This window comes from Diabrotica virgifera, chromosome 1, assembly GCF_917563875.1.
Source record: "Diabrotica virgifera virgifera chromosome 1, PGI_DIABVI_V3a".
In the NCBI taxonomy this organism is placed as follows: Eukaryota; Metazoa; Arthropoda; class Insecta; order Coleoptera; family Chrysomelidae; genus Diabrotica; species Diabrotica virgifera.
Window position 1 is genome coordinate 237,982,020 of NC_065443.1, and position 14,765 is coordinate 237,996,784.

Consider the following 14,765-nt stretch of genomic DNA (forward strand, 5'->3'; position numbering starts at 1 on the left):
TAAAATTAAAGGCACTGCAGTTCGTATTGACCGTATAGGCAATTTTGATGTAATGTCAAAAAAATATAAAAATGGAATGACAGTCAAGTTCAAGTAAAATTTTTGTAGATATTGTCCTGTATATTACGTTTGTAGAAAAATATTGTATGATATGCATGTTAAAAAGTACATTTTTAAAACTTTCACATGCGTGCCAAACGTGTACAACACTTATATCATAAATAACTATTAATGTGGTACATACTATACATTTATTTGTTTACTTTTTATTAAGTACATATTGGGTTTTTAAAAGTTTTAGTTTAAAAATATTGGCAGCGGTGGGATTCGAACCCACGCCTCCGAAGAGACTGGTGCCTTAAACCAGCGCCTTAGACCGCTCGGCCACGCTACCTTGAATGAGGAAAATACGTCTTTGAGGAAAATTCTACATAGAATTATATAAGAAGTTATACGTTAATATGTTAATACGTTATGAATATTTTTCTAAAAGATTTTTAGACAATAAATTCAAATGATACAAAAAGGAATACAATTAAAAATTTGTTATAAAAAATAAAAAAAGATTGTTTCCGCCCGGGATCGAACCGGGGACCTTCCGCGTGTTAGGCGGATGTGATAACCACTACACCACGGAAACTTAGTTAAATAAACTTAGTTAAAGAAATTCTTGAAGAGGCTACAAAAGTCAAAAGTAATACGTTTTTAATTTTTATATTTTTAGCTTTTTATAATAATCAAATACAAATACGTACATATAATCAAAAATCCAACTGCCAAATACCATCAATTAAGGTTATCTAAAATAAAATAGCACTTATTCAACAGATTACGCATCTTTTTGTCAACGAATATACAGGGTGTTAGTGTTAGCAAATAAGTTCGACAAACTTCAACTAATAACTAAGTGAAGCTTCTTTGGAGGAATATAGTCCTCCAATTATTCATCATGAATTTTTTCAAAATATTAAAGACGTTGCATCTGAGCGGAATGATTTAGATGTAGACCTAGACGAGACGACATAGATAGTTACTAAGAACTTACCTAATACTAAAGTTCTCCTGATTTATTTTTTTTACATGGGCAAACTCTTTTTGTTTGAGCTAAATGTAGGTAGACAATATAGGTACACAATTTTTAATAATTATGTCAGTTAAGTAATATGTATTAGTGGTTAACTGATTATTGTTTATATTCACTGAGATAACAAGAATATTATTTTCTCTGACAATTTTCCTTGATTATGTGAGATGTAAGTAATGTTCTTATCAGTTTGAACATTCTGGTTCTCATGGCCTGAGATATGTATATCTGCATCGTCTGTGTACCTACATACTTTTACTAGATCATATCTTCTTCAGAATTGTACGATCTGCTGACTAATTGATATTATCATCTAATACCTATTACTTGTTGTGGTATTTTCTTAACATCTTCAATTTTTTTAAAACAGTAATGCTTTTCTAGAATTATTCCATGCTGCAATACAAGAAAGTGGATCAATGATTGGTGGAACTCTACAGAAAAATGCAAAAGAAAATATTATCGGTTTAGCGAAATATCTTGATCCTACATTTGACTCTGAAGAGTCAGAAGATATTCTAAAAGTTCTCAAAAAGGCTTCTGCAGAAGATATTATTAAGGTAAGATAATATAGAAAGATGAAGTAGTTTTCAATCCTAATAGCAATATTAATAATATTTAAAAATTTTAAAATATTACTAAAAGATTTTTAAATTAAAAACTTATTGGTCCATTTTCTTGGTAACATCTCCAAGGCTTCTAAAATTTGCAAGCCAGATGGATGCTGAAGCGAAGAAGACAAGAGGGAATTCAAAAAACTTACAATTTACGACCCCGTCTGTTCAGCTGGTAAGTTCCAACAGAAAATGGACCTAGTTACCCAAAGAAGTAACGATCAATATAAAATATAAAATGGAATTTTTATTTTAGTTTTAAGATAATATAGTTTATGGTATCAATGATAAAGACTCTTCTATGGTACCTACGGTTTGAGTTTAAATAAATAAATGTATGTATATTTTTATGTGCCGGTCTAATTCTAATAGCCCGTAGGGGACAGTTGGACAAAACGGGATACCATTCTTGTTTACTCTTACTACGGAAAATATGTTAAAGAAATTATCATAATAATATTTTTTATAGCTATAACATTTATTGCAGCACACAAAACACATATCTTTAGGTATTTTTAATAACTGGAAAATAGTAAAAAAAATATTTATTAAAGTCCTACACATCCCGTTTTATCCAACCACGGTTGGATAAAACGGGATAGGTTTATAATATTTACTTTTTTTGTATAAAATTATCTAAAACTTAATTTATGTCTAAATTAAGTAGACATTAAACTGTATATTGAAATTTACTCGTGAAAGAATAATATCTTCAGTAGTCAGAAACTTAAAAATAGGCGTTTTTTTTGTTATATGGCCTAAGACCTTTTATTTAGGACTCTGTACGTATATCAAAACAAAAGTTAAATAAAAATTTGTTGTTCTTCTCTGCGGTATGAGCAAACGCTTCATATCTCTATTTAAAAAATTAATAGGCCAACAAATAAATAGGTAGATAAAACGGGACATAAGAAACTGTATCCCATTTTATCCAAGTTATAAGTGTCCCGTTTTATTCAACTCAGACATTTTTCAAAACAAAAATGGCTGCTGCCTAAATGTGAAAGTAAAATTAGGTAGACTACACATGAGAATATTCGTTAATGACTGCTTAATTAAATGTAATAGTCACCGGACTTATATTTTTATATATGTAGGCAGTATAATGTAGAAAACAACGCACTTAAAAGTACAAAGTATCAAAAAAATACAGTCAAACAATTCTAAACACAACAAATTTTTCATCAAATATTGGCATCGAGGTAAAACGAACTGAGAATGTTAAAATGACGACTGATAACAAGTTTCCGTCGTTGTCCGATTGATAGCACCACTAGTTGTGTCTCTAGGCTAGGTATCCCGTTTTATCCGACTATCCCGTTTTATCCAACTCCCCCCCTGCCAAAAGGGGTTTTTACAGTATAAGGTTTTTTCTGTTTTTTACAATACTTCAAAAATATTCGTATGAAAATTACAGCAATATCCCGTATCGGGAATAGACTACGCCCTACGCCCTACACTCTACACCATGCAATATTCTGAGTACAAACTCAAATTATCATGACACGGGGAATTTCTTATCAATTTTAGAGATATTCAGTTACGGGGTATGGTATTAGATGACCTGTATTAGAGGTTCCTAATTAGAACTTTTTGTTTAGATCGGGGATTTGTGTATAGATGGATAACTGTTTTGTTAATCGTTTGCCGTGAAAATCGGAAATTCAGATTTTTTGCAGATACGGGGTATAGTATTTTTACTACAAAAACGTTATTACGTAGGTCAAAATTTTTGACGTAAGAGAACTGTCAAAACATTAGATTGTGACTTTTCATTATAAAGTCACATTCTAATGTTTTGACAGTTCTCTTACGTCAAAAATTTTGACCTACGTAATAACGTTTTTGTAGTAAAAATACTATATTAGAATGAGACCGTCGGTATATACTTATATACTTGATACTTATGATCAAAGGATGACAATTTTCTTTCTTCAAAAATATAAAATATTAGCCATAAATTAAATAATATCAACAAAACACTGTGAAAATAAAATTCGCAATGACTAGTGGTAGAATGGATCATTGTTTTCCATTATATTGCTGTTTTTGATTACTATACTCGATTATACAAGAACAACTGCGGCTTAACTTGAGCTTCACTGATTTTAATTTTTAAATACGGTGAGAAGCAAACAGCACAATAAAAAAATAATTCTTAAAATGTTTTATATTTAACAATCATATTCTTATTTAAGTGCCATCTCCGCGACGGAGGTCGGCAATCATCATAGCTATTCGGACTTTGGAGACGGATGCTCTGAACAGTCCGTTTGATGTTGATGTACATCCGTACCATTCTCTCTGGTTGCGCAGCCACGATATTCTGCGTCTCCCTATGCTTCTTTTTCCTTGAATCCTTCCATTCATAATGAGTTAAAGCAAATTGTATCTCTCTCCACGTGTAATATGTCCGAGATTTTCTGGTTTTGATTGTATTTAAGACTTCCATTTCTTTATGCATCTTTCTCAGAACCTCTTTGTTTGTGACGTGTTCTGTCCATGATATTTTCAGAATTCTTCTATATACCCACATCTCGAATGATTCCAGTTTTTTTCATTGATGCCGCATTCAAGGTCCAAGCTTCCATTCCGTAAAACAGAGTCGAGAAAACGTAGCGCCTAGCCAACCTTACTCTTAGCTCTAACCTTAGGTCTCTTGTACAGAGCACCTTTCTCATTTTGTTAAAATTTGCTTTAGCCTTTTCTATTCTAATTTTAATCTCCTGAAAGTAATTATTTGTGGAGTTGATCATTGTTCCAAGATATGCATATTGGTCTACTCGTTCGACATTGGTTCCGTTTATGAGGAGATTCTCGTTGTTCCTTCGAGTTTTAGATATTCTCATAAATTTTGTCTTCTTAATGTTCATTGTTAGACCGTATTCTTGGCTATATATTGCTACTCTGTTAACCAGTCTCTGAAGATCTTCAATATTTTCGGCTAAGACGACAGTGTCATCCGCATATCTAATGTTGCTAATGGGAACTCCGTTAACCATTATTCCAGCTGTTTCCCCCTTAAGAGCGAAAATCCTGTTTTTAGGATCTCTTTCGAGTAGGCATTATAGAGAACTGGCGACAATACGCATCCCTGTCTCACCCCACGTCTAATTTCAATTTCCGCTCACAACTGTTGGTTAACACCTACTTTTGCTCGCTGCTTATAATATAAATTAGATATGATCCTGAGGTCATTGTAGTCTATCTTTTTAATTTTAGGACATTTTAGGATAATTTTAAAACATTTTAGGACATAACAATCATATAGATACATACAGTTTACCTAATTATACGGGATTAAATATTCAAATCAAAAATACGGCCAATTCCATTTATTGTAGGAAAATCAATATTGAATTAATTTAAGCTATGTTGCAATATTCGAATAAATAGATATTCAAATAAATAGTGATATTTTAGGCTGGTCGTACTTATGGCAACATGATAGAAAAAACTGGTTACTATTCACTTCTTCCCTTACAAAGTTTTATGGATGGCAACTTTAAGAAAGTTCCCATGATGATTGGCTTTAATTCCGAAGAGTGGATAAAATACGGTACGTTTTTGTAAACTAATCAGATTAACTTAAAACAGTCGACCTTTAATATATTTTTTTATGTGTATAAGTCTCATTAGGCTATCTGAAAAATGAATATGTTTTTATTAGTTTACCTACCTATGTGTACCTACACTTTAATTATATGTTTAAAGGTGGTTAGGTAAAAATGTTACATATAAGTAACTAAAATAAAAAAGTACCATGAATACTATTTTCTGAGCTATATCACTTTAATGCAAAAATCGTTAGACCAGGGCGCATCTGTAAAAATATTAGTACATTTGGACGTTGAGAGGTGACTCATATTTTTTTGCAGAAATTGCTTGAAAATAACTCATATAATAACATTTGAGTTATCCTCCCACTCAAACAGGTCCGGAACATTGTTTAAATAATCAAAATATCAAAAAATTAAGGAAAATGTCGATTCGACAACAAAATATCGAGTAGGAAAATAATATATTAGATAAAGATTGGAAGGAAAAATTCGATTTTTTTCTTGGTTTTTTGATTATAACGTTAAAAGTACACATTTTTGAGAAAAGTTGCACCAACGTAAAAGTTGCGTAATTAAATTTCCTACAATATAGGATTAACTGAAAATTTTAAAAATTGTCACCCTTGTTGCAAAATAGCAATAATTTCGAAAAAACACAACTGGTGCTACGCGCAGGACAGCGGATACCTTCGCTCTGATTGGGCATTCCAATGACCTTTGATAATGATTGATACATTTTAGTTTTTAGTACATTTCGAAATAAATAAATAAATTTGTTTATTGCAAAATAAAAACACATACTCTGTCCTTTGAAATAACACTTTTTTTAGCAAAAACTTTATTTGTTGATATATTTTAACTTAGAAAACAAAAGTGTATTATTTTTAAACATATGCAATTATTGTTTAAACAATTTTTCCCAAACAATATTCAAATTAGTTTGATTTTTGTGGAATTAAAATATGAACATACAACAAAATATAGAGTAAGAAAATAATATATTAGATAAAGATTGGAAGTAATTTTGGTGGAAATCAACTTGTGTGAATCGAACACCGCTGTCCTGCGCGTAGCATCAAAAATTAATGTTTATTTAAAAAAAATTCTGACGCCGTGGTAGTTAACCGATTTTAATTTTGCTGATTGCAAATAAAATGTGCAGTATTCTTCTATTTGTAAAAAGAATTTTAACTTGCTATCTGCTTTATTTTCAGTCCTGCAACATTTTGAAAAATGAGTTTTATTGCGAAAGCTGGATTGCAAAATTTATTTTGCAAAATCTATTAAACCGATCCTAACTAAAATTACAGTATTGTTTTATCATATCATTAAGTTTTTGTGGGTGAAATATGAAAGTCCTAAGTATTGCAGAAATGGTTGAAAAACGTAAAATGCAAATAGTTGCTTTTTTATGTTTTTTTTTCCGCAAATATTGCTATTTTTCAACAAGGGTAACAATTTTAAAAAATTTTAATCAATCTTATACTGTAGGAAATTTAATTACATAACTTTTTTTTTAAACAACTTTTTTCGGAACTGAACACTTTTACAGTTATAATCAAAAAACGAAGAAGAAAATCGAATTTTTCGTTCATTTTTTGACATTTTCATTATTTAAACAATGTTCCCGACCTTTTTGAATGGGAGGATAACTCAATTATTATTATATGGGTTAATTCCAAGCAATTTCTGCAAAAAAATTAGAGTCACCTCTCAACGTCCATCTCAAAACAGATCGGCCCTGGACTAGTAGATGATTGATTATTTTTTACCATTACTATTTACTATACCATTAAATATTTTGGGTTTCTTCTAATTGGTTGATGGTAAACTTAAACCTAATTTATCAGAGTAGTATTTTTGTTTAAAAGTGGGCTAATACCTCTACTATCACTCCTGTCCTTGAACGGGGAACCGTCTCTCGCCGTACTTACTACTACTCTATTATTTATTGTCGTTCGGCATATGTGGTCGTTTCAATCTACTCTTCTGCGTTTCTTACCCAGTTATTAATGTCTTTCACCTTGCATCTCCGTCCTACATCTGCACTTCTAGCTCTGTCTCATAGCCTGTTCACCATGGATTTTTTGAAGAGTTTTCATTTCTGCTATTTCTATCATTAATTTTGTTCTCTCTGTATCAGGCCGTGTTTTATCCACGTATGTCAACATTGGCCGATGACCGTTTTGTAAATTCTGCCTTTCATTTCTTTCCTGATATTTTTTTTCTCCATATTTTTTCATTTGGGCATCCTAGGCCTCTGCTCTGTCCACTTGATCTTCTACCTCTGTTTCAAGCTTTTGACAGCTAGATAATGTGATGTCTGGATTTTCTTCTTCAAGTACCATCTCCGCGGCGGAGGTCGTCAATCATCATAACTATTCGGACTTTACAGAGGGCTACTGTGAAAAATTCATTTGATGTACAGCTGGTTCCAAATAAACTGATACGACTCTTAAAGCGTATTTTGTAGAAAATTGAGCAGTGTCTTTTGAAGGATAAATACTTATTATTTACATGCTGTCACTGTCACTGTCAAATTTTAAAATTTTTCAGATAACTTATTCTGATCAATATCAGAAAATGGCCCCACATGCTAGCAAAGAACTAAAAGCAAGAATTGTAACGAAATTAGAAGATGGTTGGTCACTATCTGCCGTAAAGAACCATTTTAACGTAAGAAAAATAACAGTTTTTAATATTAATAAAAGATGGAGAGAATAAGAAACTCTTGAAATAAAGCAAGGTTCTGGAAGACCAAAAGTATCTGCCGCTCATGAAGATCGTACGCTTTTGGAGAGATTAGAAGAGAATCCTTTTGAAGATGCGAAAACTGCAAGAATTCAAAATAATATCAAAATTTAGACCTTAATAATAGGATATTGATTATATTCAAAATAAGATAGCTAAAAGGAACTACAACGTTAGCGGGGTTTACTTTACGGTATTATTTCATATGGTCAATGGACCTCTATATAATAATATGAAAAAACCGCGGAGTGCTACCATTTAAAGGGGTGCGTTTTTGAGAAATGGCTGAATTAGTCCCTGGCACAGGTTACATTAGGGTGAGTTCTATGCACTTTTGGTACAAACATATCTACATAAAAATTGTTCCTGGTTAAGTGGCCTATATAAATATCACTCTTTAAAGTCTAAAGTTTTAAAGAAATTTTGTTTTTTGTCCCATAACTTTTGTCCACGAGCATGTAGGTGGACACATCGTTGTCCACGTTGTCCACATTGCTTTACAGAAAAAAAACCTACATATTTCTTCTTTAAAATGTTATTTAGTAGAAGTAATTAGAATTTATAGTTTTCGAAATATGATTTTTCAAATTTCGACACTCACAGCAATTTTGGGCAATTTTTCTTGTTATTTTGCAAATATTGTTCTGTAACTTTTTTCTACGTAATTTTAGGTATATACAATGGTACACGTAATAGGAACAGAAATCAATTACCTTTAAAATGGTCTACTGTATAACGTTGTATGACTTTTTTTAAAGAGATTATGGTTTTTCAAAGTTTTATACTTTTAACGATTTTTTATAATATAATATAAAAATAAAATAATATTATTATATTATAATATATTATATAATATTATATTATATATAGTATATATAATATAATATTACATTATATATTTTATATTATATAATACCTAATACAGAAAAATATAATTTTTTACATCTTTTACGATTTTTGATTTTAGGATTATTTTTTAAATTTCTCATTATAACTTTTTTTCTTGTACATGAATATACTATATATTGCTCAATAAAGAGGGCTTACTTTCTGTTCTTTAAAATGGCGTATCGTCTATATTTGAATAATGGAAACCGAGTGATTCTTTGATATTTTTTACCTGTATTATTTAAAATTATTTCTTTTACAAAAATGACATAAACATTAGTCTTAAAAAACACCACTTTAGTTAAAATTATTTAAACGCTGATATTTAAAAAATTTTCAAAATCAAAGTCCATCTCTTCGTTAGCATTAGCTTCAATATCTTCCTCTGACTCATCAGTTATTTTAGAGTTCCCACAATTAGTACCCATGCATATGCACCCTTTGCAGAATATTGAACAACTAATTCCTATCATCATACAACCGCAGTTTTTTGTACATCCTTTGGTGTATATTTACATGCTATTTTTTTCAAGCAAAGCTTGTGGTGCAGGAGCTTTGACAGTAAATATTGGAATTAATCCATATTTTGAAGTTTGCCCGGCCGAGTCAAGTGGATCCAAAGTATTACCTATAAAAAATAAGATTCAATCATAACACACAATCACATAAAAAAGTTATAATGAGAAATTTAAAAAATAATCCTAAAATTAAAAATCGTTACAAGTACTTATTACCTTTTGAAAAAGCATATCTCATTCAAAAATAATTCTAGATTTTTTTATAATACACCATTTTAAAGTAAACAGAATAAACTTTCTATTTTACTATATTATAATATAATATAGGAAAAAAAAGTTATGATGGGAAATTTAAAAAATAATCGTAAAAAATATAAAAATTCATTAAAAGTAAAAAATCTTGAAAAAGATAACCTCTTTAAAAGAAGTCGTACAACATTATACAGTAGAACATTTTAAAGGTAATTGATTTCTATTCCTCTTACCTGTACCATTGCATATGCTTAAAGTTACGTAGAAAAGAATTACAGAACAATAATTGCGAAATAACAAGGAAAATTGCCCAAAATTGCTGTGAGTGGCAAACTTTGAAAATTCATATTTCGAAAACTGTAAATCTTAATGACCTCTACCAAACATCATTTTAAAGAGAAAATATGTAAGTTTTTTTTCTGTGAAGCAATGTCTATACGTATATCCCCGTGGACAAAACATATGGGACAAAACAAAATTTCTTTCTTTTGGGTTCCTTTGTGCTTTTTATTTTAAATATATTTTTGTAAAAAAAGTATCTTTGACTTTAAAAAGTTATATTTAGATAGGAAATTTAATCAGAAACAATTTTTACGTAGACGTGTTTGTACCAAAAGTGCATACAACTCACCCTAATGTAACCTGTACCCAGGGACTAATTCACCCATTTCTCAAAAATGCACCCCTTCAAATGGTAGCACCCGCGGTCATATATAGAGATTTATTGACCATATGAAATAATAAAACAACGTCAACGTTCTAGTTCCTTTGTATAGTACATAATCAATAGCCTCTAATTATTACAATAATTTATGAATTAACATATTATGTAATCAGTTGTGTTTTGTTGGTTTGTTTATTTTATTATTTATTTGTCTGTCACAAAAAATATAATATAATGTCAAAACAATCAAATACACTGATCAAAATGATCAAATTTTACTAAGAGTCGTATCAGTTTTTTTAGGAACCAGCTGTACATCCGTGCAATTCTCTCAGATTGCGCAGCCACGATATTCTGCGTCTTACTATGTTTCTTTTGCCTCGAATCCTTCCCTGCATAATCAATTGGAGTAAGTTGTATCTCTCTTCACGTGTAATAATATGTCCGAGATATTCTAATTTTGCTGTTCTGATGGTATTTAAAATTTTCATTTCTTTATTCATCTTTCTCAGAACCTCTTTGTTTGTGACGTGTTCTGTCCACGATATTTTCAGAATTCTTCTGTACACCTACCGCTCGAATGATTCTTACTTTTTATCGATGTCGCATTCTGGGTCCAAGCTTCCATTCCATAAAACAAAGTCGAAAAAACGTAGCACCTAGCCAACCTAACTCTTAGCTCCAACTTCAAATCTCTTGTGCAGAGCAATTTTCTCATTTTGTTAAAATTTGCTATAGCCTTTTCCATTCTGATTTTGATTTCCTGGAAGTAACCACCTGTGGAGTTGATCATTGTTCCGAGGTATGCATATTGGTCTACACATTTGACATTGGTTCCGTTTATGAAGAGATCCTCGTTATTTCTTTGCGTGTTCGATATTCTCATAAATTTTGTCTTCTTGGCGTTCATTGTTTTAGACTTATTCTTATCCCATCTCCGCTTTGTTGTTAATGGGACCTCCATTTACCTTTATTTCAGCTATTCCAACCTCAAGAGCTCCTTTTAAGATATCTTCTGGATAGGCATTAAAAAAAGAATTAGCGACAACACGCATCCCAGTCTCACTCCACGTCTGATTTCCTCTGATGGCTATTCGTTAACACGTACTTTGTTCGTTGCTAATAGTATAAATTCGGTAGAATCCTGATTATGAGATCATTGCCTAAATACTAGAATATAAGCCTTGCATATTCTAATTTTACTATCTATTTACACCTCTTTATTCATTGATTCATTAAGCATTACAATCCCTAGGGATTGTAGCTAACGTCATGGCGTTTAAAATCCTATTCTTGGGTGAGGTGGATTTTACTCCTCTGTCATTTTATAGCTTGCTGTGTATCTTTGCTGTTCTCGTGACTTTTTTCCATTTCTTCCTGTCCTTGCACTGAACCTTCCAGTCTTTCACATTCATTGCTCTTATGTCTTCTTCTACATCATCCAGCCATTTTCTTCTGGGTCTTCCTCTACACCTGGGTCAAAGTGGTGTCCAGTTAGTTATTCTTCTCAACATATCTGATTGTGGGCATCTCTGTATATGTCCTATCCATTCTAAGCCAAGCGATTTTATGTATCCGACTATATTTTCTCTCTTTAATTCTTCTTCAATTTCTGCATTTGTTTTCATTCGTATTTCTCCCTGTCTTGTTACATTGTGGCCAAGTATTGTTCTCATTATTTTTCTTTCAAATTTCAGAAGACTATCTTCTTCTTTCTTGTTAATCGTTGTTGTTTCCATCCCATATGTAACAACAGGTCTTATTAAGAGCGGCCGTGGGTAACGGCATAAACGCTGGCCTCATACGCCAGTAGACGTGGGTTCGATCCCTGCCAAAGAAAAACCATTTTCATTTCCAATAATGACACGAGCCGTCTCACCGTGCCTCAGAGAGTACGTTAAGCCGTCGGTCCCTCTGGGCTAGTGTACATCGACACTAGTTACTTGAAACAGGTTTAAAGATATAATTGGCGCTGGAACTATCCGAAAGGATCTCCCCGGCAAAAATGCCATACGATATTATATTATTATTATTATTATTAGGTCTTATTAAGGTCTTGTATAGGTTCATCTTGGTTCTCTTGCTCAGGGTATTGCTTCTCAGTAGATTTCTATTCATTCCATATGCTTTTTTGCCTTTCAGAATTCTTTTCTCTGTTCTCTATTTTCCAGTTTTCCCTACTGTTGCACCCAGGTAGCTAAAGGTGGATAAAGTTCCAAATTTATGGTTCTGTGTTATTAGATATTTCTGATTTGTTGTGTCGTCCTTCCCTAGCGTCATGTATTTTGTTTTGTTCTGATTTATCTGTAGCCCTATTTTCCTCGCTTCCTTATCTCTCATTTTTCAACGGCTTTTATAGGTGTCATCTTCGTCTTCGCTCTTATGACTAGATCGTCTGCATATGCTACTAGTCGGAGTTGATCTGTAATAATGTTTTTTTTACAAAGTTTGTCCTCCTTATTATTACTTCCAACATCAGGTTAAATAGTGTCGGTGAGATAGAGTCGCCTTGTTTCACGCCTTTGTTTATATTTATTTCGTTAGAAGTTGTTCCGTTGAAGCTTATATTTGCTGTGGTGTTCTTTAGGCTCACTGTTAGCATATTATGTCTTAATTTTTCTGGGATTCCAAGATTATCTAGCTCCTCCATCATTTTCGTTCGATTAATTGTGTCAAAAGCGCTTTTGAAATCTATGAATATTAGTTGTATTTCTCTGTTGTATTCTCTCGATTTTTGCATTATTTGCTCCACTGTATGTATGGAGTTAATTGTCGATCTTCCCGGTCTGAACCCGTTTTGGTATTCTCCTAATATTCGTTCAGCGCATACTTTAAGTCTCATGTTTATGTTTGCTAGAACTTTGTATGCGGTGTTCAATAAAGTTATTAATTGCTCTGTAATTCTCGCACTCCACCCGATCTCCTTTTTTATATATAGGTACTATTATACCTCTGTTCCAATCATCTGGTATTCTGTTTTGTGTCCATATTTGTTGTATTAGCTGGTTTATTTCTTTATGTAATTCTCTTCCTCCGTATTTTAATAATTCCACTGCTATTTGATCTTCTCCTGCTGCTTTTCCGTTTCAAAGGTTTTTAATTTCTTTTAATACTTCTTCTTCTGTGGGAATTTCTACTTCGTCATTACCTTGTATTATTGGTCTTTCTTCTTCATCGGGGTGTGCTTCCTCCGTAGTGAATAGCATTTCTTCATAATATTTTTCCCATATTCTGGTAATCTGTTTGTCTTCAAACACGGTTTCTCCCTTTTTGGTTTTTAGTCCTCTTGTTTTAATGCTGGAGTTATTTTTTGTTGCTCTGACTTTTTTGTAAAATTGTTTTATTTTATGATTTTTCCTGTCTTTTTCAATATCCTCCAGCTTTTCATTTAACCAGTCACCTCTTTATATTGTTCACAATTAAATATCTTAAGCAATGACTCCTAAAACAATGATTACTGCAGAGATACATTCCCAAATTCTGGTAAATGTTCTACAGTTTTTCAGATTTGCATCTTATTAGCTCTGAACGTCTTAAGACTATCTTCAAGGTTCATTGGTATGTCATATTTGTAAGTTTTTTCGTTGATGGTCAGTATGGCTTAATCTTAATATATTTGAAACATGTATAAAAATAAAAGCTTAAACTTAAGGCTAACGAACGCATAGAAGATACTATTTTCAATTCCTCTCTTCTCTTCACGCCTCAGTATTTAGCATCACTTCAATCTATTTCTTTTAATTTAATTTATTATTTAAGCTAAAAATCGAAGTAACGGAACTTTAAAAGGATTTGATGATAATCCAGAACTGCTCATTCACAAAAATTTAAATATGTCGCCAGAAAATCGACATATGGCAGGAAGGTTAATGAAGAAAGTTTATACATCAACGACTTTTGTCAACGATTTTGGAGCTTATATAAGAGTGAGTTTGTCTTATATATACTATTCTAGAAATTTAGTAGAAATAATTATGTTTAGTTCTTTTTTATTCAGATAGTTTACTAAAGCGTCGTTTAAACACAACGATAAGTCACAGCAACTAGTTGTGATGACAAGTTGAAACTCTGTTTAGACGCTGCGATTCAATGCGATACAACCTTCAACCCAACTCCAACTTTGATAATAAAGATTCCTCTTTCCTTCTACCTTTTATTTTCTACCCTCATTTTCGACATTATTTTTGTTTTTTTCAGTGTCTCTTGGCTTAATTAATCCCATTCCTACAATTTGCAATAACAAATTCTTGGTGGTCTGTTTTTTGTTTTAAAATATTATTTTGTGTATTTTTTTGCTATTTTACTGGGTTTAATTGATAACAAATATACAGATTGGGCCAAAGAATAGAGTCCACCTCGATATTTGGCAGTATTTATTAGATTTTAAGGAAATGAAGAAACAGGTCGATTTTTGATCTAAGGGTGGCACATTTT

General features: G+C 31.7%; 2 protein-coding genes, 1 long non-coding RNA gene and 2 other non-coding genes across 8 annotated transcripts in view; 2 read left to right on the forward strand and 3 right to left on the reverse strand.

Moving 5' to 3' along the window:
- The window catches only part of LOC114328169 (juvenile hormone esterase), a 256,507-nt gene that overhangs the window by 136,230 nt on the left and 105,512 nt on the right, over nt 1-14,765 (forward strand). The gene's annotated exons all lie outside the window — the stretch shown is intronic.
- Nucleotides 1-14,765, reverse strand: part of LOC126883039 (uncharacterized) — a 159,872-nt gene that overhangs the window by 39,563 nt on the left and 105,544 nt on the right. The gene's annotated exons all lie outside the window — the stretch shown is intronic.
- Trnal-aag (transfer RNA leucine (anticodon AAG)) lies at nt 313-394 on the reverse strand. Its single transcript has one exon. It is a non-coding gene; the product is annotated as a tRNA-Leu (tRNA).
- Nucleotides 568-640, reverse strand: Trnav-aac (transfer RNA valine (anticodon AAC)). Its single transcript has one exon. It is a non-coding gene; the product is annotated as a tRNA-Val (tRNA).
- Nucleotides 1,469-14,765, forward strand: part of LOC126883012 (juvenile hormone esterase-like) — a gene marked incomplete at its 5' end in the record, with an annotated part of 49,412 nt that continues 36,115 nt past the window's right edge. Inside the window, 2 exon segments of the mRNA XM_050648183.1 lie at nt 1,469-1,644; nt 5,122-5,257. Coding sequence (XP_050504140.1) covers nt 1,469-1,644; nt 5,122-5,257 — 312 coding nt within the window.